At 33.4% G+C, this 26,983-nt stretch overlaps 2 protein-coding genes across 3 annotated transcripts in view; one reads left to right on the plus strand and one right to left on the minus strand.

Moving 5' to 3' along the window:
* LOC136348607 (uncharacterized) overlaps positions 1-25,956 on the minus strand; it is a 31,316-nt gene extending 5,360 nt beyond the window's left edge. Inside the window, exon 1 of one of the 2 annotated variants that reach the window (XM_066299572.1) lies at positions 25,873-25,956. In XM_066299572.1, the coding sequence (XP_066155669.1) occupies positions 25,873-25,887 (15 nt within the window). In that variant the 5' untranslated portion in view covers positions 25,888-25,956. Of the gene's footprint in view, positions 1-5,313; positions 5,551-25,872 lie in introns of those variants that run through there. The other variant, XM_066299561.1, reaches the window with a different exon arrangement.
* The window catches only part of nudC (nuclear distribution C, dynein complex regulator), a 33,731-nt gene that overhangs the window by 6,602 nt on the left and 146 nt on the right, over positions 1-26,983 (plus strand). Inside the window, exons 4-5 of the mRNA XM_066299416.1 lie at positions 26,483-26,677; positions 26,729-26,931. Coding sequence (XP_066155513.1) covers positions 26,483-26,677; positions 26,729-26,931 — 398 coding nt within the window. The remainder of the gene's footprint in view (positions 1-26,482; positions 26,678-26,728; positions 26,932-26,983) is intronic.

Below are 26,983 nucleotides of genomic sequence, written 5' to 3' on the forward strand. Positions count from 1 at the left end.
TCAAAATGGAAGTTTGCAAGGAAATCTGTTTTGCGGCCTTTCGACTAGTTACGATGGATTCCCGTTAGATAGAAATAGAATTAAGCTCAAATAGTCAAAAAACAAAGCATGTAATTAAAGAAATTATGTGTAAACAATGAGATTTGGTTTTGAATAATGAACGTTAAAGCGACCACCTGGAATAAATGGGTAAAAAAAACCTCCTCAGTTTTGGACAGAATGACTGTAAAATAACTTTCTGCAGGTGCGTAAGTCAGTCTGTTTCATCAATGTTTTTTCTCTAACTAAAGTTTGACAATAATTTTTCAAATTATGAGTTTCATTCATGTATACGATATATCAAAGGTGTCATGAAAAAAAATTAGGAAAGGCACGACAAAAGTGAATATGAAAAGCAAAAAGTAACAATTCGTTTCAAACATCAATTTACATTTTTGTATTTCAAATGACTCACAGTATGAACAATTATGTTTTTTTTTTAAACGTTTAATAGATCCTGATCAATCCGGATTTACGCTTTCACCTGACGTAAGTGAAGCAAAAAAGCAATTTCAAATTCATTCCCGGGGTGCGCGCTATGATAATTAGCTTTTCAGCACCAAGCTACGCCCACTGTATTCAAGTCATTTGCTATCTTTGACCATTGACCATGGCATGTTTGAGTCGACCAAATCCATTCATTGCTCCTAGCGTGAGTTATTAGCCACATTATGCAACAATGATTGATTCTTATTAACACGCATATAATGAAGATCTTTTTAGATTGTGTTTATGGTGGAATTTGTGGCATTTTGTACAGTAATTAGTGGGTACAATGTAAGACAATAAATCGCTACTTGACCGTGTATTATGCAACATAAAAAAATTAGATAAGATACATGGTTTCCAAGGCAAGGTTTCATTGTAATTCTAATTGTGAGTGGCCTATTTTCGTCGACGAATGAGGTCGATTTGGAATGAAATAGTTTGTTTTGCTAAAGATGAAAGTTTGTTGCTGTAATTTGGGAAGCAAGTTTTTTCACACCGGATATAAATAAGTACAAAAAAAAATGTGTATTGCATACCTAGTAACTGCATCATTGCGCCGCGCATCCTTGACTTGCTTTTTAATTAATAGCTATATAATTAGCGCATGGAAAATTGCCATAATTACACTCGCAGTGTAAATGTCGACGCTTTTGCACAACGGCTTTACAGGAGTGTTTTAAGTGACACTGTGCTTGCCTACCTTTGAATTTTTTCGGGCCGTTACGAAATAGAATTAATATAATCGTGCATAATTGAAACGCAACTCTTATCTCTCCAGATGTAGTAATGTGATATGTAAACGAAAATCGTTGCTAATTATCAGTATTGTACAAGAATAAACGATATGCTCAGCCGACCTTTGCGACTTTTTAATAAAAGCTTGAGTAATATGTAACTTAACACACTCGTGTCATTGTTGCCTATTTTTTGTAACAAAATTATCTGTCGAGCCTTCAAAAATGAGATCTAAGTACCCCCATATGTCTACGCGCACCCACACAACGCGAACGCACTGATTATGGTTGATTACTGTTCGAATCAATATTTCATTTTTTAAATAAATATCTATTTACAATGAAATTTATGGTTACCATATTAACAATGCTAATTGTTGTTTTTTACACGTAAGCCATTACATAATCTTGAGTATGTATTTGTATTGGAAATTACTGTTAATGATTGTTCGGAGTGTAGTCAGGTTTGAAACAAGTGCTAAAATTGCAGGAAGTAAAAATTGGTTTTATTATTGAAAAATATTTGTGTAGGATAATGGCTATTTTTAGAGTTTTGGCATTTCTTTGTGCAGGTAAGTGTCGGTTTTATCGGGTTTTTCGTATCTTGGAGATATGAACAGTAGTATAGAAAAGTAAATTTGGTTATTTCTGTGCACAAACAAATCAAGAGCTCGTTTCTATCTCTCGGTCTTCATGATTATATTATTAATGATAAAATTTACGCAATAAAATCCGAACAGTAACAAATTTATTTCAAGAATTTATAGTTATTCAACATTTTCATGGTTCCTGGCTGTAACTTTACATGACTAGACCGAAAGCATCTTAAATGGAGCGTGCTGGGTAACCATAGCGATATAAGGTCAAGGCCTCGTAAAATATAGGGCAAGGTACTTTTTGATGTTTCGCTTTATAGTTTGCACGTCCTACTTGGGTTCAATGATGGATTTTGTGTGCCATTTTGTTTCTTCTCTATGGATTTCTTGTTCGAAATCGTTTCTTTGCTTCTGAGGATGTTTTTCATAATATGATTTTCGACGTATCGGTGTCACGTAATAGCAAAAATCATCGTTTCTAGCTTAGAGAGACAATTCTAGGCTTAATTTGAATTATGTGGAATCCTGGAAATTCTCTCGATTATAGTATTGTATGTGAAAATGGATTAATATTTAAAGAATTTTAAAACATATTTAATTTTTTGAGCTAGACTAAACTGTTCTAAAATGTGGGAATCTTTCTGGAGATTTTCTGCTTTTTAATTGATTTTTACAGCTGGAGTTAATCAAGATTGCAAACTTCAAACACTTTCATAATATATCTCACAGTATTAATCATTTAATGTTATTAGAAGAGCAATCTTCGATCCGACATGATATTTCTTGCATTCACTTACCTGACATTTGGGCAACGAGAAAGTTAACATAAAATTCTAATTAATGAAAACTTAATTCGTCAATCAAATATCGAGAATATAGTTGTTATATTTGCATGCACATAGGTATTTAATGACGTCAACCTTTCGCAAAGTCAATTTTATTAAATATTTAATGGGTAAGTCTGGAGAATGCCAAAAAGTCTGCGTTCGGAATTTTTGCTTTACCATTTATGTCAACTTTTGGTTATTCGCATCTTATAGAAGTTGGTTTTATTATTTTATTTCGGTTAATTCAGGTGAAACCTAATGAGATTAATTTGTATTTTAATAGTTATAATAGTTTCTATCGCCTTCCAAACTCAAATCTACACTTAAAACCAAAACTTAAATAAATTCAAATTTCCAGACCTTATTCAGTCATCCTAGGGGCATTTACACCCCTGAAAGTTAAGCTAAGGTAGACTTTGAAATTTCCAATACGAAATATACAGAGTGACCCAAAAGTAACCTGTCATACTTTTACTGTGCCTTCATCGATGAATGTTCAGGATGTTAATAAAATATGTTTCCTAATTTTAACCAATAATTAAGAACATCGTTTTAAACAGAACTCTTTTGTATAACAGAGGTCGTAAATACAACCATTTCCCCGGAAAACTAAAAGAACATCTTTTGAGAATTGGCAACGTCGCGTCGTGCTTAATTTATTTTGATACCTCCCTAATTAGCCGCATAAACTAGATACGTTGCATTTGCACAGGTTTTTTGGGTCCAAGAGGTTTTATGATTAAAAGGTGAACCTTATGAGATTCCTGAACTCTTTATATGTGAAAAGAATAGAGCAATTGCTTCTTTAGCGTTTTATGAACGTTTGAACGAGAAGTTAACTTAGGCGACCTTTAAAGGGTCATATTTCCAGAGTTCAGTGCGATGTTACCGGTTAAGTTTACTTTTACAGTTTGAGTTCTATCATTAGTTTCAATTAAGCTTTAAATTGCTTTTAGCAATGTTAATGCTGAATAATTTTAACTTCTTTCGTTACACGTCAAACAATCAACATCTGACAAGTAGATTTTTGAACATTCTATTAAATTTTTAAGCTTATCATAGTTTTTCGGTTACCAAATTTAACATTTTTTTAAAACTATTAAGTTTTCGACCTCTGTTGTACGGGACTTTCTTTTAAATGACGATCATTGGTTAAATTTACGAAACTCATTTCGCTAACATCCTGTATAGTTTGTGCCCGCATATTAAATTGACCTTATCCTCCGAAGAAATTTAACATATTATATGACAACCATTTCGGTTTATTTAAAACTGATTCAATATTTACATTAAACTTCCCCAACTTTGGAAATTGGCCAATAGAAAAGCATTAGACGAATATTTATCCCCTCATCTTTGCCCTATAATCTCATCCTATGAAACGAACCTAATAAGAGTGGCAGTGTCAATGCCATTGAAGTGATTTTGAAAATTAGACATTGCCTATTTTCACCATAGTTTTGATTCTAAAATTCACATATTGGTGAGATAAGTAACATAAACGTGACGGAAATGCATTCAGCTAAGATCAAGAATCAAGTACTTCAATACTACAAACAGGACAGACAAAATTTTAAAATGCTGGCAATTGTGATTTCTAAAAGTGCGTATTTTTGTAATGTTTGGTCTTGTACACGGAAATTCAGTACAATTAATACATTTTATCAATACAAGTGACTGACGTCCTCAAGGCTCCATTACCTGATCCGTCCATTCTCGTTGAAATATCTACAAGTATTCATGAGTTCTCATGTAAATACCCGGTTTACTTAGTTCTCTAGCCAATTTAATAAAAACCAATGAAGATTCTAAAGGAGATGGTAAAACATGTTAGGTTGCATTGACAAAAGTTAATCTCTCGTTCTGGTCAGATTTAAGGAAATACCAATGATGCTTCGAAACTCAGTCAAGACGTTACTTTCGAATAACTTCCAAGCAAATAACCCTACAAACTGAGTAACACTCTTCACGAAATATTTTTCTTCTCGTTTTAGGTCTTCTAGGACTTCTGCTCTCACACCTTATTTCCTGTTCAACGTTCAAACTCCACCTTGAATACATGCAATTTTTTTATGTTGTTCATTTCGGGCTACTGTTTTATAAACTAACAACTTCAAATGACACCACGATAAATAACCTAAAGAGTTCATTTCGGGTGTTCTGGGAGGCTATGCATGGGATCGTTCTCTTTCAGCGTTATCCATAGCACCGGGTATAACATTCCATATAGTAGTTCACTTTTTATTTTATCATTGTGTTTTTATATTTATCTTATTATTTTGTTAATGGTGTAGCGTATGAAAAAAATCAAGAGAATTCTTTTCTTGAAAATTGAACAGCGAATTAAGGAATAAGTTTGATTGCATTAAAAGGCGTTGACACACTACTTGAACCCCTTGTATTTCCGGAAAAGGTATTTTTGATGCATTTTTAATATGGAAAATTAGAATTAGTTTTTCATGCAGCGTATATTGTTAATGTATGTTTATTTTGGGACTCCATGCAGTACTGCTGTCACGAAAACGTTAAGTGAGAGACCTTCTAATCCCAATACATTTTATATAGAAAAGGTCAGGTCCACCCAGACTCTCAATCCACCCTTCTCAAAGACCCTTAAAATCAACTTACGTTATCCGGGATAAAACTCTTATTATCCATATTTCTGGTCTGTTTTTTGACGGGGTGTACTCGACAAACAAGAAGCTCCCACCCTCGGATACCATCCACAACACACCACTCTCTTCGACTCCAAATTACGCGTTCGGAACCGTTTGAAACGCTCTTGGCGCTCGATGGGCGCGTAAGCTCGTTCTTTACTGCACGCGGGGCCCCCCAACTTTATCTTAAGTAAGCTAATGCGGTACCACTGGGGATCCCGCCTGGTTGCCACAAATCCATTATATTTCTATCACAAATAGGAGGCCACCATCGAAAAATGGCAACGTAGGGTCACACGCGAGATCATTCATGAATATGTAATAGTAATCACCAGCTGATGCCGGATCTAAGATAACGTTTCAGGACTTAGGGCTTTGCCCCAGTTTTAGTGACGATTGTTGGCATCCTGTTCTATTAAAGCGAAACGAGTAGAACTCAGTCGCCTGTAGTCAAACACTTTAGTCACTGAGTAAACGAAGCTCAAGGTGGTTCCTCCCATTCTTCCAGTATAATACCTTAGTTTGAATTCCCGTTGGGCATGTAACAGTATTGCACAATAAGTTGCCACCAGACTGCCGTGCAAATATGCACACAATAGTGGTACTTATAGCTTCCACGCCCATCCAAAATTTCGTTATGTCACTGAGCATTGTTCGAGCCAATAACCTTTCAAACGGTTTTTTTAAATTATTGTTTTCACTGATTTGACTTGCGAAAATTCTTTATTTGTATATGTGTTTGTTTATTCGTGTAGAACAACATCACAATAATGAAACTGAGATCACTTAATGGGTTCGGGATACATTAAACCTATAATGGTAGTAATTTAAAAGCTCAGGTGATCGTTTAATTGATGATGTTGAGATGTTGAGAGTGCTTTTGTGGGAGACTTGTGGAGTACAATTATTTGAACCAGGTTTTAACTCTTTTTTTTCTTTTTTGTTAAAAGTTGTCACATTTCTAGGATTCGAAGAGATCCATAAAAATCCGCACTTGACAATGCTACGCTTGACGGTTGAGACCGGTTTGAGTCAGTTCAGGTTAACTTAAATTTGTGGATAAGTGTTTTTAAGTTAAAACCTTTTTTTCATATAATTTTGAAGCATTAACCCCTCTACTTCTAGTTGCACTCAGCTTTTGTCCATTTCGAACTGTGGTCCAGTAAATTTTTGAGAAACAAACTCGAAAATCTCCGTTTTCGTGGACATGATTATAGCTTTATATTAAAAACCCTAAATTCGTACGCAGAGCTCAGTCTTAGTTAAATATCACCATTAGATTTGTATTTTGGTTCCCGTTTCACCTGTTTAGAAATTCGTCCAGTACGCCTATGGCTTTTGAAAATGGAAATCTCAGTTTTTATAGACATAATAATCTAAATGTATAATTTTGACCTTAAAAACCCTTTAGATTCAGTCTCGTAGCAAATTGTTTGAAGATTCCATTCATTTTTAAAGCTTTGACTTCTAGATTTATACATATATTTTCTCTCACTTTTTACCTGCTTAGAAATTCGCCCTCTACGTCTATTACTTTTGAGAATTAAACTCGAAAATCTCAGTGTTCAAAGATATGATTTTGGAAAATGTACTCTACGTGCAAAAATAGCTCAATTGGCGAGACGTGGGGGCTAATTAATTATTTTTAAAAGCCCGGAGAATCTTCAGCCTTTTTTATAAAGATGAAATATACAGGTTGTTTGGAAAAGTTGGTGCAGCACTTAAGGAGATGACAGTAGATCCAAAATATTTTTTATACATTTAAATTATCAAGTCAATAATATTATTTTTTACTGAATTAAACTTTTTTTAAAGAAAATAATTCTCTACTTTTGTTTTCGAATATTGTGAAGTTTACTCAGAAATAATGATTTTTTAAATAATGTATGACTCAAAAAAGTAACTTCTTTAACATTTTGATGTTAGTAGGCATTATTTTTGGTAACAGTTCATTGTAGTGATTGTCTTTTTCTGTAATGAACATAGTCTGCACGCGGACGACGGAAATCAAGAAAATAAATTTCTATATTAAATTTTAGGTTATAACTTTTAGATATAAAATATGTAAAGAACATGCAAGGGACAATCACTAAAATGAAACTATCGCTGTGAAAGATGCCTACAATATAAATATGTCCAAAAATGTTGTTCTGATTCATACATTATTTAAAATAATAATTTTGTATTTCTAATTAAACTTTGCTAAATTCGAAAAAAAGTAGACAATTTTTTCTTTAAAAAAATCTAAATAATTAAAAATTTATATTATTTACTCGATAATTCAAATGAACGAAAAAAAAAACGAAAACATTCTGTTAATTCTATCTACCCTTATTCATAATCAATTATGATGAAACTTATAACGATTAAATACCCTCATGGCATGCTTAATACATTCGCTTTTAATTTCACTATGTTAATCAGAAGTAAAGTTATTTTTAAAAATATCAAAATGAGAAGACTCCTTTGGAGGGCTATATCTCAATAACGGTGCTCCATCGCATCAATATTTATAGAAGCTTTTTTTACTATTTTTGGCTCTACTTTTACCTCACTAAGTGTTGTACCAACTTTTGTAATTATCCTGTATATTATGATTGCAAATTGCAAAAAATGTTCACTGGTTTGATCCATTTATCTTTAAATTAGTCTACAAGATATTTGTAGTGAAGTATTTGAGTAACTTTTTTCAAAATAATTATATAGATATATACAGGGTTATTCACGCTATACGGCTCGGAATATTGTGGCCAAAATACGAGGTTTTCTAAAAATTTTTCTTTTGGGTTATATGGGGATCTATTATGGCTACTTTTTAAAATTATTTTCATATTATACAGGGTGTCCCAAAAGTGCTAAAAGTATCAAAGTTGTGTTTTTTTAAATGGAACCCCTTGTATATTGTTGCATTTTTGGATTCTCCGATCAAAATAAATGTGTGTTTTAATAAGGTTTACAATACCTAGCACTTACGGTTTTTGAAATAATTTAAATTTTGTAAAAATTTGGCCTAATTTTCATGTTTTAACCACTTAAGCAGTATTTAAGTTATGTAAGCGTAATTTACAGTGTAGTGTAATAATGGATCATACTTTATATCCCAATCATGAAAAACTTGCCAGCTTATACAGGGTGTGCAAAAATTAAAACTATTCAAATGAGGACTTTAAGTGGCTATAACTGGATTAATTTAAATGCAATGCCATATTTTTTAACTTACCAGGATATGTAGTTTTTAAATACCCATCGAATGGTACTAGGGTGTTCATAGCTAAGTCTTCGCGTTTTTGCAGAATGCACTAAATAATGGCTCCTTGCGCCATTTGGCGTCTTTTAGTTCAAAGTTCTAAATCACATATCAAGTATAACATAAAACGGAAACAAAATATTTATTACAGATGTTCGAAATGTCGACCGTCCATTTCCAAACACTTACAAATTCTTTTTTCAAAACCACCGCTAAATCTGGACAACATTTGCGGAGTAAGTTTCAAACGCGTCTCTCATACGTGTTTTCATGTCCTGTGGAGTTGTTGGAGGCGTATTGTAGACAATTCCTTTTATGTATCTACACAAAAAAAAATCTAGTGGAGTTAAGTCCGGGGATCTGGGGGGCCAATTTTGAAATCCGTTTCTTCCTATCCACCTGTTTTTAAAGTTGGCATTTAAAAATTGCCGAACCTCGCGATGATACCCACCAGTTTCACGCGACACTTCCTGTCTCGTGAAACTGGTGCAATAATCTCTCAAAAACGGCTGGCTTAGGATGTTTTCTTTCGGGAAATCTTTGAGCATAAACTCGAGAAGCCAATAAACAATTCTTATGACATTCTCCAAGAATAAAAATCATGTCAATACGCTCTTCTTTTGGATAAATCTTCATTTTGACTATTTGCACTCGTTATAACACACACGCCTTAATCGGTAAAAACTAAAATGATCTTGACATTAGAGAGGATTTTTAGAGTAATAGAGAGTTTATGGGATTCGGGGTAGCTTAAATACCCAATCAGGGGATCGGTACCCATTAACAGGGTCAATCCACAGTTGGTAACTTTTTAAATCCTTAAACCGTATCTTGAGACAAAGGCAAAAATTGAGAATTTACGGGGAATTGCAGCTGTAAAGAATTTGACCAAATATGGATGAATTTAGACCTTTGTCTTGATAAGGATAAAAGAGTGAAAGTTCCTTTATGCAGGGCAACCCTTACAGGAAGAAAATGGATTCCCAACATATGGTCATCACGGACATGATCGGACGGATTGCATAGGCATAGGCGTAGCCTGAGGGTACATTACACACTCTAGGAAAAAAATACCTTTGCAGACTAAACTAAAAAATAAACTAAATTAACTATCTGATATTTTGAAATATCATAGGCAACTAGATACATTGGAACTTTGAACTAAAAGACGCCAAATGGCGCAAGGAGCCATTATTTAGTGCATTCTGCAAAAACGCGAAGACTTAGCTATGAACACCCTAGTACCATTCGATGGGTATTTAAAAACTACATATCCTGGTAAGTTAAAAAATATGGCATTGCATTTAAATTAATCCAGTTATAGCCACTTAAAGTCCTCATTTGAATAGTTTTAATTTTTGCACACCCTGTATAAGCTGGCAAGTTTTTCATGATTGGGATATAAAGTATGATCCATTATTACACTACACTGTAAATTACGCTTACATAACTTAAATACTGCTTAAGTGGTTAAAACATGAAAATTAGGCCAAATTTTTACAAAATTTAAATTATTTCAAAAACCGTAAGTGCTAGGTATTGTAAACCTTATTAAAACACACATTTATTTTGATCGGAGAATCCAAAAATGCAACAATATACAAGGGGTTCCATTTAAAAAAACACAACTTTGATACTTTTAGCACTTTTGGGACACCCTGTATAATATGAAAATAATTTTAAAAAGTAGCCATAATAGATCCCCATATAACCCAAAAGAAAAATTTTTAGAAAACCTCGTATTTTGGCCACAATATTCCGAGCCGTATAGCGTGAATAACCCTGTATACAGACGCAGACTATGTTTACATTGTACCAAAAAAAAAACTATTTTCTTTGTACAAAATTTAAAACCATCCCGGTTAAAATATTGAAGCTAACGTTTTTCCATCTTTTCACGCAATTCCTTAATATGTTATAAAATGGTTGTTATTGGTTTCTCATATTAAATATTTCAGAGATTCCTTGAAATCTGTATATATTTTCCTGTTAGTAATTTTATATCGTCTTTGTTTGAATGTCGTTAATGACGATTTAACATAAGCATTTTCTTAATGTCCTGTACCATCTTTAATTTATGGAATTTTATTCTAAACAATGACCTAGAAGAACTAGACGTAACAAACAATCCCCGGCATTCCGCTAAAAATTCCTTCGTAATTTTTTGACTGGAAGGTTGCCATATACTGATGTTCTTATAACTTCGTTTTGTTGCCAAAAATGCGAAAGAGGCCAGTTCATTTCCCTCCGATTTCGCTGCTATGGGGCCGTTTCTCATTATCATGGACCAAAAAGGGCCATTGAAACTGTAAAAAAACTGCTCTACGTTCATCAGTTCTTCATCTTCCCAAGGCTAATTGTGATTGATTGTCTCATATTAAAGTCTTTTTAATGAGGTACAAAAGCTTCTCTGAAACTCGTCAAACCATTATCGGCTATACAAGGGCGAGAATAACGACAATTATTTTTCCATACAGACAGTCTCATAATTAAAATTTCAAACAATGCATATGACGGAACCGACTTCGACCTATCCCTTGAGCAAATAATAACACGTGGAAGACTAAATCGAAACAAGTAGTTCTTGCCTCCGATCTTAATCTACAGCAAATTGAAAATCTCTTTGAGATTGGCCGGCAATGACGTCAGAAAGGTAATTCGCTGGAGACCTTGGTATGGGTGATATTATGATCCAATTTGATGACTATTAAGCACAATGCTATAAGGAGGTTAAAGAAGACATTAATCTTTCTTCATAAAACAAAGATTTTTCAATTATAACAAGCAAAGTGGACACGCCCTAATGTAATAAAATTAATTATCAATCAAAAGGTATTTTGCAATTTCAAATCTTTGGCCGGAGTTATACGGAAGAACCTGTGTATTGACGTGGAAAAAAATCGCTTAGATTTGGAGCGATAACTCACTTTCAAGGCGTTTCTTCCTCTTTCGAAGCCATCACCGTGATCCAATTAATTACAGACCACGCTAATTAATTACAGGCGGCCCTCCTGTAAACCTTGATGGATACTTGATTCGAAATTAAATCGAAAGCCTTCCGCGGTTCACCAATAGCTCTATGTCCACTATTAAGTTGGTAGAACTGGGAAACGATGAAAAGATTTTTTTAAGTGTTTGCTTTCATGGATTTACGTACCGCATCCTTATAAGAGGTCGCTAAAAATCTTGGCGGATTATTCAAGGGATTTATGATGCCACTTAATACATCCCGCTTAGATTCAAGGTTTAACTTTTATACTTTCCGTAGTCACAAAAGATTGCTAAATAATTGGTCAATTTGTCCAATCTCATTTACATATTACTACAAGCTGATATTTGTCTTATAGACTTGATCTTCAAAATACAAAAAGAAATGATTTCCTACAAGTCCGTGACGAAGTCATGAGTCATTAGATCTGAAATTCGATGAATGACTTGATAACTTACTCAGGCGATTTCATTTTAATTTTTTTAACCTGCCTCAAAGTGACTTATATTTCGTTAAAGAGCTTTTAAAGGGTAGGAAAAATAACGCTCACAGCCGATCCCAAACCGAAAAACATATTTCAAAAGGTACTTAATCAATTAAAGGGGGAAATACATGTATTTTTTAGTCATTTTTTTCTGGGAGGTTACTGCGTCCTCTCAGTTGCAGCTTTATATACAGTTGCGAGATTAATTATTCGTCCACTAGGTAATTTTAAAAGAATTGAAGATAACAAAGCCAAATGCTACGTTTAATATGAATTAAACCTATCCTCTATTGAATTATTATGTTATTAGGTAATTAACAGTAAATATTAATATTTATTAAAATTTCTTGGACAATAATAGTGCTTAAAATATTTTTAATGCGGAGCGAAATTATTCGTCCACTTAGAATCAAACCCAAAATATTTGTTATTTGTTTTTTTTTTGTAAATGAGTTATAGATAAACTGAACATTGTATTTCTGATATTTGAGTAGTATTCTTGTGCACAGAACGCAAGTTAGTTCCAAAAATGGGTCGTAAATCTTCGAAAGTTCCGCCTCAAGTTAGAGCATTGATTGTAAAATTGAATAACGAAAGAACATGCAGAACGTGCAATAGCCAAAATTGTTAGAAGAAGTAGGTCAACGATACAGTCTATTATAAAAAAAAATATAAAACGACAAAAACAACTGAAACATTGCCAGGAAGAGGAAGAAAATGTGCCTTTACCGAACGGATGAAACGAGAAACTATAAGAAAAGTGACAATAATTTCCAAATATTACGGCAACAGATTTGGCAAAAAGTGTTGCAACAGATTATGGACGAGTTGTACATGTTACTACCATAAGAAAATTGTTAAGAAATAATGGTTTGAAGGCACGAGTAACTAGGAGAAAACCCTTTGTTCATAAGATGAACAGAACCAAGCGTGTTGAATTTGCTAAAATGTATCTGTAAAAGACCTTGAATTCTGGAAAAAAGTTATATTTACAGATGAGACTAAAATTGAGCTGTTTGGAAAGTCAAAGAAAGTTTTGGTGTATAGAAAACCCGGAGAAGCTTATAAACCTAAAAATTGAATCCCAATAGTAAAACATGGGGGTGGTTCTCTACTTATCTAGGGCTGTATGTCCTGGCATGGAGTGGGTAGACTTCATTTTATCGACGGGAATATGGATCGCTTTGTCTATTTAAACATTCTTAAAAATGATTTACGAGAAAGTGCAAATGAAATGGGGATTTTAGATAATTATATTTTCCAACAAGATAATGATCTCAAACACAAAGCACAGATTGTTAGAGAATGGTTGTTATATAACACACCAAGAGTATTAGAAACTCCTCCTCAATCACCGGATGTAAATCCCATTGAGCATTTGTGGTCAGAATTGAAAGAAAGAATGAGGAAACACAAATTATCCAATAAACAGTAGCTTAAAGCCAAATGTCTGGAAAAATGGGCAAAAATCGAAGATGTTACCAGAAAATTGGTTAAGTCAATGCCTGAGAGATTGAAAGAAATTATAAAATCAAAAAGGTATCCTACACGATACTGAATTATGACATTTTATAGGATTAAGTTAGTGGACGAATAATTTTTACTTTACAACAATTTACAATTATATGTTTAAAAGTTATTATTAAACATGTATTGGTATTTTTCGAGGCTTATATGATATATTTTGTTTATGTTATAAAACTAAAAAGATTTGAATAATATGGATATTATTCCAATTTTTTTAATTTTATGTGGGTGGACGAGTAATTAATCTCGCAACTGTAGTTATTGTTGACTATAATAACTACAAAATATTTCTTTTTTTTTTAATACTTATTAACCGCGAAACAATGGCGGCTTAAAATGTGCAAGTCAAAACCTTCAGTACACTGTGGAACTCGATAAAATCATCTGTAACAGAAGTGTCAAAAAAAATCGGTAATTTATGGAAACACCCTTTGCACGAACCTAAAAACTTAGGAAAATTCCTAAAATTCCAAAAGAGAATCGTTAAAAAAAGGTAATGTTTTCTTTAGAAATTATTGTTGATAATTTCTTTATAGCGGTGAGCAAGAACTATTCGAGAGGTTCATGCAAAGGCCAACGAGTTAAGTATATTCTCTTAAAATTTGAGCCAAATCGATTTAGCAGTTTTCGAGTTATCGTGTACGGCGTTGCGAAATTTCGGATTTGGAGAAAAACACGTTTAAAGTTTTAGAGAGAGAAACGCAAAATTTAAGAATTCAAACCTGTATTGGCGTTCTGTGAATGGCTTCCTAAACATCTTCTAAGCACATCTTCCCTTAACAAGTCCTCATGTACCAGCAAAATATTAATTTGCACATTTTGGTGAAGAGGAAGCGGGTAGTTCTATTATTCCAATCCGAGTCTCTGCACTAGTTAAACGCTCCGACCGACCTCATGTCATTTCACTTTTAGCAAGAAATAATAGAGAAGAAGACCCGAAATCCGTTTCACTGTTTTCCTAGAATATTCTAAATATGTTTTCTTACCATTTTAAGGCAAAGAAATTCTCAACAAATTTGTTCTATATACAGTGTGTCCACGGATATAGTGCACAAGAGGAAAGACATTTTTATTATTCATTTTACGACAAAGTTATTTTTTATAAAATATGCTGATTATTGAGAAAATGAGTTTGTAACATAAACATTTTAGATTAGGTGTATAGGATGTTAATAAATTAGAAAAACATAAAAATGCTTCAAGATAGAAATACCATTATTTATTATTTTTAACAATAGATATGTGAAACAATGTTGAACTAAAAAAAAATTTAAATACCAATTTTGGAATGAAAATTCGAAAGTATTAAATTAAATTACCTAGTTAAAAATTATTTAACATTACTACTTGCCACCTCGACACACTTTTCTGCTAACTTAATCAATTTACTGTACACTTTACCAATAATTGCCGGCACATTTAGTTCATGTATTGCTTCCTGTATGCGCTCTTTTAATTCTTCCTTATCATATGGCAGATCATTCGTATAAATCTTTTGTTTTAAGAACCTCATAGAAAAAAGTCTAACAAAGAAAGGTCAGGCGGTCTAGCTCGATCATGGATCGGGCCAAACCTCCCTATCCACTTTATGCCAAAATGATTATGTAATCATTGTCTGATCAAGGCACTGCAATGAGCAAGACATCCTTCATGTTGCCAAATCATGTTATTACGTACTTTTGATTCTAAAGTATTAAGAAATGGTAAAATAAATGTTTTCAAAATGTTCAAATACACGTGCTGGTTTAAATTTCCCTCTATAAAATATGGATCAATGGTCCAATTCAAAAAAATTCCACACCAAACATTAATTTTTTGGTAATGTTAAATTCGTTTGTTTATTACATAATTGAGATTCTCGAAAGCCCAATGACGACTATTTTGGGAAGATACGTGCACGTTTGTGCAAAATGTAGATTTATCGGTAAAAAAAATAAATCTGTGAAATTTCTGGTTTTCAAAATAGGTTTCATCTATCAATAAACACAACACTAAACGTCTCTTCATCTTCAGGTTCAAGTGTATACTGCAGTTTTTCGCTTAAAAGGTTTAATCTTGTTTTCATTAAAAATTGTTAGTAATTCACTTTTGCTTAAATTCACTATTTTTGCACGCTTCCTTAAAGATAATTTCGGGTTATCTAAAACTGGCTCTATTGCTAGTAATCTAGGTGCGTAATTTTCGTCATATATTATATTTTTTTGGATTTCTTTAAATTTATCACCAATCCAGTTTCATTGAATTTTTTCACTAATTTTAGCAATGTTTTTTTCGATACAGGCGTATTAGGAAATTGTTAATGGAAAAAAATGTATAGCGTATTGAAAAGGCACATTTCCCAATACCGTGGCATTGTATTAAATAAATACATTCTTCTTTGCTTAACATTTTCAAAATGTTGTCACAAAACCAATACTGGTGGATATTAAAAAGATATTGTTATGGATAATGACATAAATGTCATGTCATCAATCGAATATCATGTTTCTTTTTGTTAAATGTAAATAATCTATCTTGAAGCATTTTTATGTTTTTCTAATTTGTGAACATCCTGTACATCTAATCTAAAATATTTATATTTCAAACTCATTTTCTCAAAAAGCAGTACTTTTTATAAAGAATGACTTTATTATAAAGTGAATAATAGTAACGATTTTTTCCTCTTGTGCATTCCATCCGCGGACTCACTCAATACTTCCGCCCCTTAACGAAATTTTCTTTCTATATGAATAATCTATTTCCAAGGAAACACTTGAAATGTCTCTTAAACTACCCAGCAATTCAACGAAAAATGTTATAATTGTGCAACATTGAGCGCATCTGAACATCCCACGTCACTATAATGTGTCATATAGTCCCAAAAAAAACTGATGCCCCGTTGCCAATTTTAAAGAAATATTAGTGCAGCTGAATTTCTCGAGACAATTCATGGGTGTTGGTGACAATCAATTGTCATCGATGTTGCAGAATGAGGCGTTCTTTGTCTACTTGAAAGCACATCATTTACATGCCCCTTTAATCACTCAACAATTCAAAAGAAAATATCACAATCCGGTAATACTGACCGCGTCCAAACATGTTTCGTCACTGATAAGTTGTCGCACAGCTGTAAAAAAAGGCTGGTGACGCCTTGCCGATAAAAAAAAAATTCAAAGCATCTGAGTTTTTCGGGACAACTGAGAAGGCATGGTCACTTCGAAACGGACAATTTAATTACGCCTTTAGCAAACTCGACTATTCAGAGCAAAATGTCAGTCCGGCAACATCGCTCATAAGGTGTCGTGTATTTTCAGAAACAATGGACTAATGCGGCGTTGCCAATTATAAGGAAAAAGCTAGGGCAGGCAAGTGCGTGTTCGTTATAATTAAGATCAGTTCTGATTATTTGTATTGTAAAATAGGTCGTTCCACCACTAAACTAAACGCATTCGTGAACACGCAGGATATGACAAAACGCCGGAAAGTCTCACAGAACAAAAAGTGTTACGCACTTTTCTGCTTCAGGGCACAACAATATTGTTTCATGAAATGTGCAGAAAATCTAACTTCGTTAAAAAGCAATATCAAACCGAGATAACCTGCTTCATGCGCCATTCTACATGTATGCCCCGTCCTTTGTGTTCAAACGAAAGATCAAGAATGCATTTTAATTAAATTGCGATAATGTAGCTAAATTATATAATTACTGCTTAACTGTACAGTTTTTGCCTCGCCGATTCAATTATAATTCTTTACCTAACTACTGCACTTACATGACATAATGCTCGATTCAAATTTATTGAAGATGTATTGTAAACCAGTCCTCGCAGTTAAAGAAAAATCATAAAAACTAATTACTCTCGAGTTTAAAATGCGGAAAATTGGATGTGACGTTGAGTGTTGGCTTCCATGTTGTCTTAACCTTAGCCATAAATCGGGCTTAAAGGGCCGAAAGACCTTGCAGGGAAGACACGCAAATGTCAATCAGAATTTTTTTAACCTGAATTCCTGTTTCTGTGAACACACTGCTATTATTTATGTTGATTTAATCAATGCGGATGATTTATGAGCAAGATCGAGAATCGATTATCCTTTGTTTCGTGCTCCGGTCGTCGTTTGGAAGCTGCTTTAAGGAGATCCATCCTTGAATGGCGAAAAAATCATTTAATCGCAGCTCCTGAGAATTACAGTACTCATCACTAGCGACGACAATAAATTCCTGCTTAGATCGCAGTATAGACAATAATGGAAGATTTTCTTACGACAAGGCCTTTAAATGTGTTTACACGAATAAATTTGAGCCCGATGTGGATATTTAAACGTTTACATAGCCATTGTCTAAGTGTGCGTACACACGCGACCGTCAAACGAAGATGGAGACTCACTGGACCTCAACGAAGTCGCACAAATTCAGGTCAAGTGCGCCATCAGGCCTCGCACACATCACAATTTTCCCTCAGCGTAATTTATAAATGCATCCTTATGAATTCCATTGAGCATTTCGCAACTAGTTGTGAGTAAACATTTCATGAAATATCGTCAATTATTACGCAAGGTTGGACACGATTCGGTTTTTACATCTAATTGTTATTCTTTCCACCATCACCTAAGTGGAAACAGAATCATGTTGCTTCCTATAATGTCGAAATATTCGGAAAGAGAGTTTCTTTGATCATTTGGGGGTCAGTGTTAAATGTTCAATTAAATGCAAATTGAAGTATAAAATGGAACCAGAAGTGACGGTAGGACCGTGCCGTTAAAGAATGGACAGAAGCAGGTGATGCTTTATCGCACAGTCGGTTATATAACATATTTGGATTAGTCACTTAGTTCAACTTTTCCTTCCACCCTGACCTCTTCATTATTTCTTAACGGTTTGGTTTTGACAAAACTACAGGGTAAACAACAAATCAGATGTAATGTAATCTGGTAAATTCAGACGTCCATTGCCATGTTTAATACGGAATTGACCTGAACTAAGTGTTTTTTTAACCAAATAATTCATATTGGAAACATCAAATGAAAATTTGTAACGTATGAGATATATATGCGACATATGATGTCTGAACCTTGAGTAAATATCCCATTTTAAATCAATATTTCAGTTTCAGAAAAGTCTCCAATTTGACTCTTACCACATGTTCAATATCTTTGCCAGAAAGTTCCGCTCACCATTTTAAAAGTTTATATATTTTGCGTGTTTAATTTTAGCCACGAAATTTCATTTCTGGTCTTTATTAATCCGTATCAATTGCATGTTCAATCATTTTCATACTAAAAAGTTGAAGTTTCAAACGTATGATGTTCTAAAAGTTCATATAATTTAGATTTTCTTCTAGGCACCTACGAAAGTCAACTCAATCTATAGAAATGGGGACCATCAGTAACTATTGAGTAAAATTGAACCCACAATTTATAAGTACTTACTTAATTGTTATATGGGAAACCTTAAATAGGAACTTTAGCGATTTTCAAGCAATTTTAAATCTGAAATATCCAAGATCAATCTTAATAGAAACTTGCGATAACATCATGTAACTTTAACTAGCTCACATTTTAAAATAATTTCAATTAATTAAACGGATATTTTTAATTTTCTCCATGAACCATCCATTATTTATTTTGTGCTGGATTGATTGACCATCAAGAGGTTACAATTTCTAGGAAATTTTGAATTAACTTAGTTCCGGCTGAAAAGTCGTTTTTAGTCATTTTTAAGCAAATTTTTTTCTATATTTTTCTACTTATACGTGTATACATAGTCAGGGAAGTTGAATAATATGTCCGAATATAGTAAATTTGCCTTAATCAAGAATTTGCACTTTTGTTAATGGCAACCTTGCACCAATCTTGCTATTCAATGTACTTGGCTATTGGTTGCGAGTGCATCAAGTAGATATTGGCATAGTTGCCAAGACTTGATGGTTTGTGTAAATCTTAGATTTTGGTTGTTACTTACGTTAATTCATTTAAGGCACGATGGCTAATTGCCTCGAAAAAAATTTAGGAGGAAGTATGGAAAAAATTCAATTTCCATAATAACTTTAAATATCAAAAGGTGTTGGCTTAAGACGAGTTTTTTTTAACGTCAACCAACTATTTGGAGAAATTCGCGAATATAGCAGTTCAGAGGCAAGTAATCCCCATAGCTTATTTCTTCTCTTTTCATATTTCCAAGGTAAAAAAGCACTTATTCAGAATGTATTCTATCCAAAAATTACACCCTATATGTTACTTCAATAGGTAAAACGACATTTAAAAGTTTTTGCTTCCATCTCTTAATTTTCTGCGCACGCTGTAGATTCCTAATTATCTGTACTTATAAAGGACACATGCAACATTAGGGATTTTCCGAAGATTTAAATTGCTCTTCTAATTTTCTTCAAGAGTGTTGATGGTACTGAAATCTAGACATGCAAACTTAACCTGACCTTAACATTTCTATGACCTTTCGAACTTCCTTATGTTCCATCTATTTAACTGCAACTAGTTGCTTAATGGGCCATTTATTTCTTTATTACAATTTTTTAACCACAAATACTTTGAGGACACTCCCTTTCCCTCTGCAATGATATCACTGCGTTTTTGTATTAGAGCCAAATTCACCGTTTAGAACCTTCATGTCAAGGTCTAATTCACACTTTCCCAGAATTTTTGATAAACCAAAAGCGCTCGCATAATATAACTTGAAACACATCCCCGTTGATGTTAATTCGAAATGCGTGCAAAGACCAATCCCCTTTTACCAACGGTATTAGCCTGGAAACACTCACTTTGCGCTAATGAGATATTATAAATATTTGAATGGGTAAAAACCGACCATGACTTATTGTGGGAATGCGGCGAACAGATCTAAATAATGCATTTTTGCCGGAAAAATTGTAGTTATGCAAGCGCAAAACTTTATTACCGTATACGTTTCTCACCTTATAACCCGCCCTGTATATAAAATTGAGCAATAATGCGTGGACTACGCACTTTGCAATCGGAAAATTTATAGGAACAATTTCGAGGAAAAGAAAGACAGAGATACATATACTATATATATATATATATATATATATATATATATATATATATATATATATATAAAGACTGCCTGCCCAACCTTGTAATACCAATATACAAGAGAAACATAACTCCAATGCAAAGAAAAATGACATAATGTAGATGGGCAAATTTATTTAACACATTGCCATAATACACCTTACTCAAGATGTATGTTTATATAGTAACAAACTTGAGATCAGTTGGATAACGTTTATTTGCTCTCGTACGTATTATGGGATCAAGGTTACTGACGAATTGGTGAAGACACCAAGAAAAGGGCCGTACTCTAAAAGCAATTTAAAACTGGATGTTAGCAATATGACTGACCTAGAACAAGGTTAAAATAATTATCCCAACAACAAATATATACAATCACGGGATTAATAAACACCGACATAAAAACTTGTCATTTATAGCTCTCGATCGCGACCCACATGTGAAGAATACGCATTAATGCATATAGTATTTAATTAAAACTCCGCTTTATTATAAATTGAAATGGAAAAACATTAGCTCAGTTGTATAAAAATGAAAACGCACATAAAGAAAAACTGCATTATTCGGTATTTCTGCATAAACCAAGGCCATCGTTTAAGATATTTCAATTATGGTGTTGCAACTGAAATTTTGTAAAAATTTTGAAATCGGCGAGTCATGTGAGTTGCGTAACGTCATCGCCTTGGCATCGGGCATCCAGGAATTGCATTTTAATTGCCGTTTTATAGACCAGTATCAACAGATTTCTTTAACTAAACTAATATTTATTGAAACTATCTAAAAATCATCGCAGATAGGTATTTTGTCTTTACTTTTTTTCCACGTTTTTAATATCCGTGTGGAATTCGGATGGCAGTGAAAACTCTAATATACCATTATTATTGTTTACAGTCGAGTTTAATTAATTAAAATTACGTTTAAAAAATCATTATGAAAAAATTCCGCACATATACATAAAGTTTCGAGTCATTTCGTTGACAAATTTGAATCATTTGGACCAAAAGATCTCCAAATGGTGTGTAAAACCGCATTAGACTGTTAAATTCGTTTTGCAATAAGAAAGGTTCGATCAGTTATACTTGCCGACTTAAATTCCCTCGAGTATAATTTTCTATAAAACTTCCCCCAAAATTAATTTCTTAAATCTGATTTCAATTTTCTAGTTCCTACAGCTCAATCCGTCCAAGCTTAAAGCGTCTAAATCAGTTACTTAAAATCTCTAACTTCCCCATATAAAGAAAGTTTCGCAATTTTAAGAAAATTCGTTGCATTGTTAAGTGTTACTCTCCAGAAACTCTTGCAACCTAAAACGTCTTCAAACTCGCTGAAGCTAACCTTAAATGGTCTAATAATATGCGAAATTTCCATTATATTTCCGCTCAATCAAGGATCACTTCTTTGAGCAATTTTCCCCTAGAAACTTTTCCGTAAACTCTATGTTTGAATTTCATACCTTATACCTGTTTATTCTGTGAAATTACCCAGTTTTATAGCTTTAAAAAAATAATGAATTAAGAAAAAGTTATTTTAATTTAACATGTGTATTGACAATTATGATTTTTCTTCAACAGTTTTAAAGGAAGATGAGCATTCGACATACAACTCCTTTAGATGTTTGTTAGCTCACGAATAAATTAACAGATTTTTGTGAAGAAATAGACATATTTAATAATATCAACATTTAGGTGTCTAAGAATGTTATCTTTAAATGATACATCCTATATGGGTTCCTATACCAATCTTTAATCGCTGATAAGTTTCATTGCTTCAACATCGGTCATCCGCCATAATTCTCAAAATCATTTCAAAATAGATATTTTACTGCATGCATTTTTAATTTAGTGCGATGTTACCTCATGCAACGTGTTACAATTTACAAAAATGTCTATTAGAGCAGGAATTTGTGTGCCATGTAATCGTAAAACTTTTCAAGTTGCACATTAAAGCGCAATTTCCGAAAATTTGCACTCTCTGATGAAGTGGCAACATCCCATTGCTCTTTAGTTTCTCTATTGTAATCGCTGAGCTATGTTACCAAACTGTGCCAGATTTCTTTAGGAAAACGAAAATATTTAGTTTTATTTCTCTGATTTTTAAAAATTACTCTTCGTCAAATTTCACACCCTAGTTTCTGTTGAGTTAAATAAGGAAGTTATTTAAAACGAATTCTTATAAGAAAAATGTATGTAGGAAGGCTTTTAAGTCTTAATTGTTTTTTTAGAATTCACCATTCATGACTACAAAGAACTGATCTTTCCTTTCAAGCCCATATATACCGCAATATGGTTTCTTCATGGCAATCTTCAATCTTGACAAAATAGGATATCGTTTTCAAACGTTCAAGGGTGATAGCCCATAATATGACCTAAACACATTTTGAATCCTACGGCCTATTATTGTGGATATCTTAGAGAGGAGAACCTTGAACTTTTTCTTTGAATAAATCGATAATTTTAGTTTACCGAACCCGGACGCATATTTTTTTATTAGACGAGACCACTTGCGCTGGTCTGATGGGCGTTTTAAACTGGTTCCATGATCAATGCAGTCCTGGGTCACGATCAATTCGGTAGAATCATTTAAGGCGGATTCGCAACATTCATTACTCTAGACATTCCGTGAATCGGTACACATCGTTTCTGTGAAATTGGTCTTACGTACTATAAATGGTAATTCTATCATTGATTAAGATCTACCGCTATCTGGTAGTAAATACCGGTTTTTTGTTGGTATTTAATAGTTATTACTATTGTCTAAGAGAGGTAATCAATCCGGGAAAAGCAATAATAAAACGATTAAATCAAGTAAAGCGATTGTTTTTTGGTGTGGCTGCAGACAAGGTCGCTATTTTTGGTCATAAATAATATAATTATATTCGATTTTTAAAAAACCTTTTATTTATGTTTTTGAGGCTCAATGAACCTATTGTCATTATATAAATTGCGTATAAAGGTTCTGTGTTTACTATTTGGATAACGCTTTTTAAACATTTGCCGAAAATTCATTGTTAAAAAGAATTTGAAAACAAAGCGTCTGAAGTTTTACGACCAAAATTTGAATATTAAAATTTTGATAGCCTCGGATTGTTATAGTCAACATTGGCGCTACATTACCACCGAGACATTTCAATCCGAAAAATTACGTTTTTGCATTATTTATTTAAATTTATTAGACAATTGTCCAGGATATTATCTAAATTCTCTGAATTAATGATGAATCTTAATTATTACCTTTAGAAGCTGTAACAATGCCATTTCAATTTTCAACATTGCCACACTATAAACGCAATTATTTACATTATGATTTTATCGTCCAGAACCACTGATTATGGTACAAATTTTTTGCGCTTGTTCAAGTTAGACGCACGCATGCCTTAAGGGGGGTAACCGCCTCATTGAATGCACGTTCTCTTTTAATGAAGAGAGAGCACTAAGCCATAAGTCTGGTTTTAAAGCTTAATTCGCATCCAAGCTTAATATTTATGGCAATAATTTCTCACCATATGAAGTACGTTTATTAAAACTGTTTGCACTTGCGTTAAAGAGTTCTCATTAATGTTCAGTGTTTCAGTAAAATTGGTAATATCGTACAGATATGAGGCTCCATTGTTACGGAAATTTTGAAAAATTGCTCAGATTATCGGTGATATCAATTTATTAGAGGAAAAATCTTAATTTGGAGTTTCAGTTCTCCAAAATGATATTTCTTGACAATGGTGAACTTTGGGCAATGGGTACTTTGCAATTAACTAAATTCTTTATTTGTAAAACCTGTAGAGTGCCAATTGATGTCAAAAATATTGAAATCCAGTTTCTGCAGACTTATAGAGCGCATTCAGACAGTTAATTTAAGATGTATTATGAGGCCCATGGGCCTCGGATAGTCGAGATATTGACGCCCAAAAATTGAATAGTTGTAAAATGTGGACATATTCAAAAGAATTTTATCGTTTTTCGATGGTTGTTTTGAGTTAGTTTTTAACTAGCATGAGTTAAACAAAGTCCGCTTAAAATGTCTTGGCTTAAAAACCATAATCATATTTTCCCAAACGACAGAGAAGTCTTGTTTTATATCCAATTCCTACCGTGCTTTTGTAAACACAAAAATTACGAAACAAGGACATTAAGTGGTCATATGTTTTGCATACTACCATAAATTTTGCTTTATATGCAACCTGGAAAATCCTTTGCTTATATACTTCCCACCTTATCTACTTCCGTTTGCTTTGCTACTCAAATTTTCCGAATATGTGCTTTGACTGCGAAACAATGTATTTGCTTGAAAATTTCCCAAACACATGTTTCGTCGTCTCGACATATCGAGAAAATTAGATCCGTGACTGGTCATCCCACAGAAATAAATCACCATCACTCTTAGATCACAAACCCATTTCGACCGGTAATCATTAAGTAATAGCTTTTAATGAAAAAAATGGTACTTGTTCAGGTACTCGAAGCCAATCAGTCTCACGCAGGTGTATAATAATCTTGATGATCGGCCTTGGATTTTTTCGGAGCATCTTCTTCTATCGGGTTGTTGATGGTATTCTGCATATGATAATTGAGCACTGAGTAATTCACTTGACAGTTTGTAATGAGACACGGTGTAAGTTTAAACTACTTAGGTGAAAAACAAATAAAACTAATTGGTCCGAGATGATCTAACTTTTAATTAAATGATTTTAATATGCGGATGTCGATGATGGCTGGCAAAAAATAAGAGAAAAAGTTGAAGCGTGAGTGATCGCTATTTGATATGGTATGGGTTTTTATTTGTTTAATAAATGAATCAGGTCTTGGTCTTCTTGAAACCTACCTGCCCGTCGGATTTCCCATAGTGAACGTGCAGGTAATAAATTGTGTGTCACGAATGATTTAGTGGCAACATTGATACCCTGCAGACTGTGACGTGAGAAACTAAAAGAGTTCGATTAAAGTGTGGCCAAGTTGTGCAGTGCGATTCAGAAAGAAATTTTATGAAATCTGGCAACACTCTTTTAACTAAATTGATAGGCACCCAGTCTTACGTTCCTTAACTCGTACACACAACGTTGTCAGTGTTACTTAATACTCTTAGGAACGCTATGTACAGAAAATGCTCAAGCGAAAAATTTTTAAAGAACACTTCTTATATGCAGTTTATATGTATCAAATCGGCCTACATAAATCTGATAGTTCAGCTTAAAACTCAACATAAATGAATAATTCATAACTCTCTTTGCGTCGCTTTCAGTTCAAATTGAGTACATTATTGTTACCTTTTTTAGTGGCATTCCTCTAGCACTAAAATCACTTGTACTTCACTACAATCCTAGAACCATCATACTAAGTAATTCCTTCAAATAACACCATCAAATTTACCTCAATTAAGGAATTATTAGTATGCAATACCAAAGCTTCATACATGGCTTGCATATTGGCATTGAAGCAAGTTCAGGGTTGTAAATAACGAATAGTTTTATTGTAATATATAAATTCTTATTAGGGAACGTCACATAATATCCTGGAATAAATACTGGGTGTTGTCGACCTTTGTTCTAGGAGTTCTAGCAATCAGAGCGAGACTGTGTCGTCGATCTTGAATACTATTGCATAAGCTGTAATTCTAATACATTAAGGAAAAAATTGCATCTGAGGGTCAGGTAATGAGTAACGAGCATGGAACATTTGCTAGTGCTGTCTTTATGCGTTTGGCATTGTAGAGTCTAGTCGATTGATTACGCCCCTGGCGTTTCCGTTGCAATTAATCTAATTAAGTCATATGGTAATAACACGGTAATCTTGACGTAGTAACTCATAAACATGAAAACTCCGGAATTTTTCATTTGTTAATCAACGCATCGATTTGATTTATGCGCTTCTTCCTAGGTGAGGGTGCCCTTAAACGTAAACTTCAGAGCCAAACAGAAGGATGTCGTGGTAAATATCACCAAGAAGCATCTCACTTGTGGTGTGAAAGGGCAGACACCTATTATAGATGATGATTTTCCGCATGAAATTAAATTGGAGGAGTCTACATGGGTAATACAAGACGGAAAAGTAATCCTCATTACTTTAGAAAAGGTTAATTTAAGTTAAAACAAAAATGTGAAATCTTTAAAAATATATTTTTAGATCAACAAAATGAATTGGTGGAATAAACTAGTCAACTCAGATCCTGAAATAAGCACTAGGAAAATCAACCCTGAACCTTCAAAACTGAGCGATCTGGATGGTGAAACTAGAGGGTTAGTTGAGAAAATGCTGTTTGATCAAAGGCAAAAAGAGATGGGCCTGCCTACGAGCGATGAAAAGAAGAAGCAAGACGTAATCAATAAGTAAGTTATAATTGTTGTTGGTTGGATAAATTTTTATTTGGAAACTTTAACA

Source organism: Euwallacea fornicatus, chromosome 2, assembly GCF_040115645.1.
Source record: "Euwallacea fornicatus isolate EFF26 chromosome 2, ASM4011564v1, whole genome shotgun sequence".
In the NCBI taxonomy this organism is placed as follows: domain Eukaryota; kingdom Metazoa; phylum Arthropoda; class Insecta; order Coleoptera; family Curculionidae; genus Euwallacea; species Euwallacea fornicatus.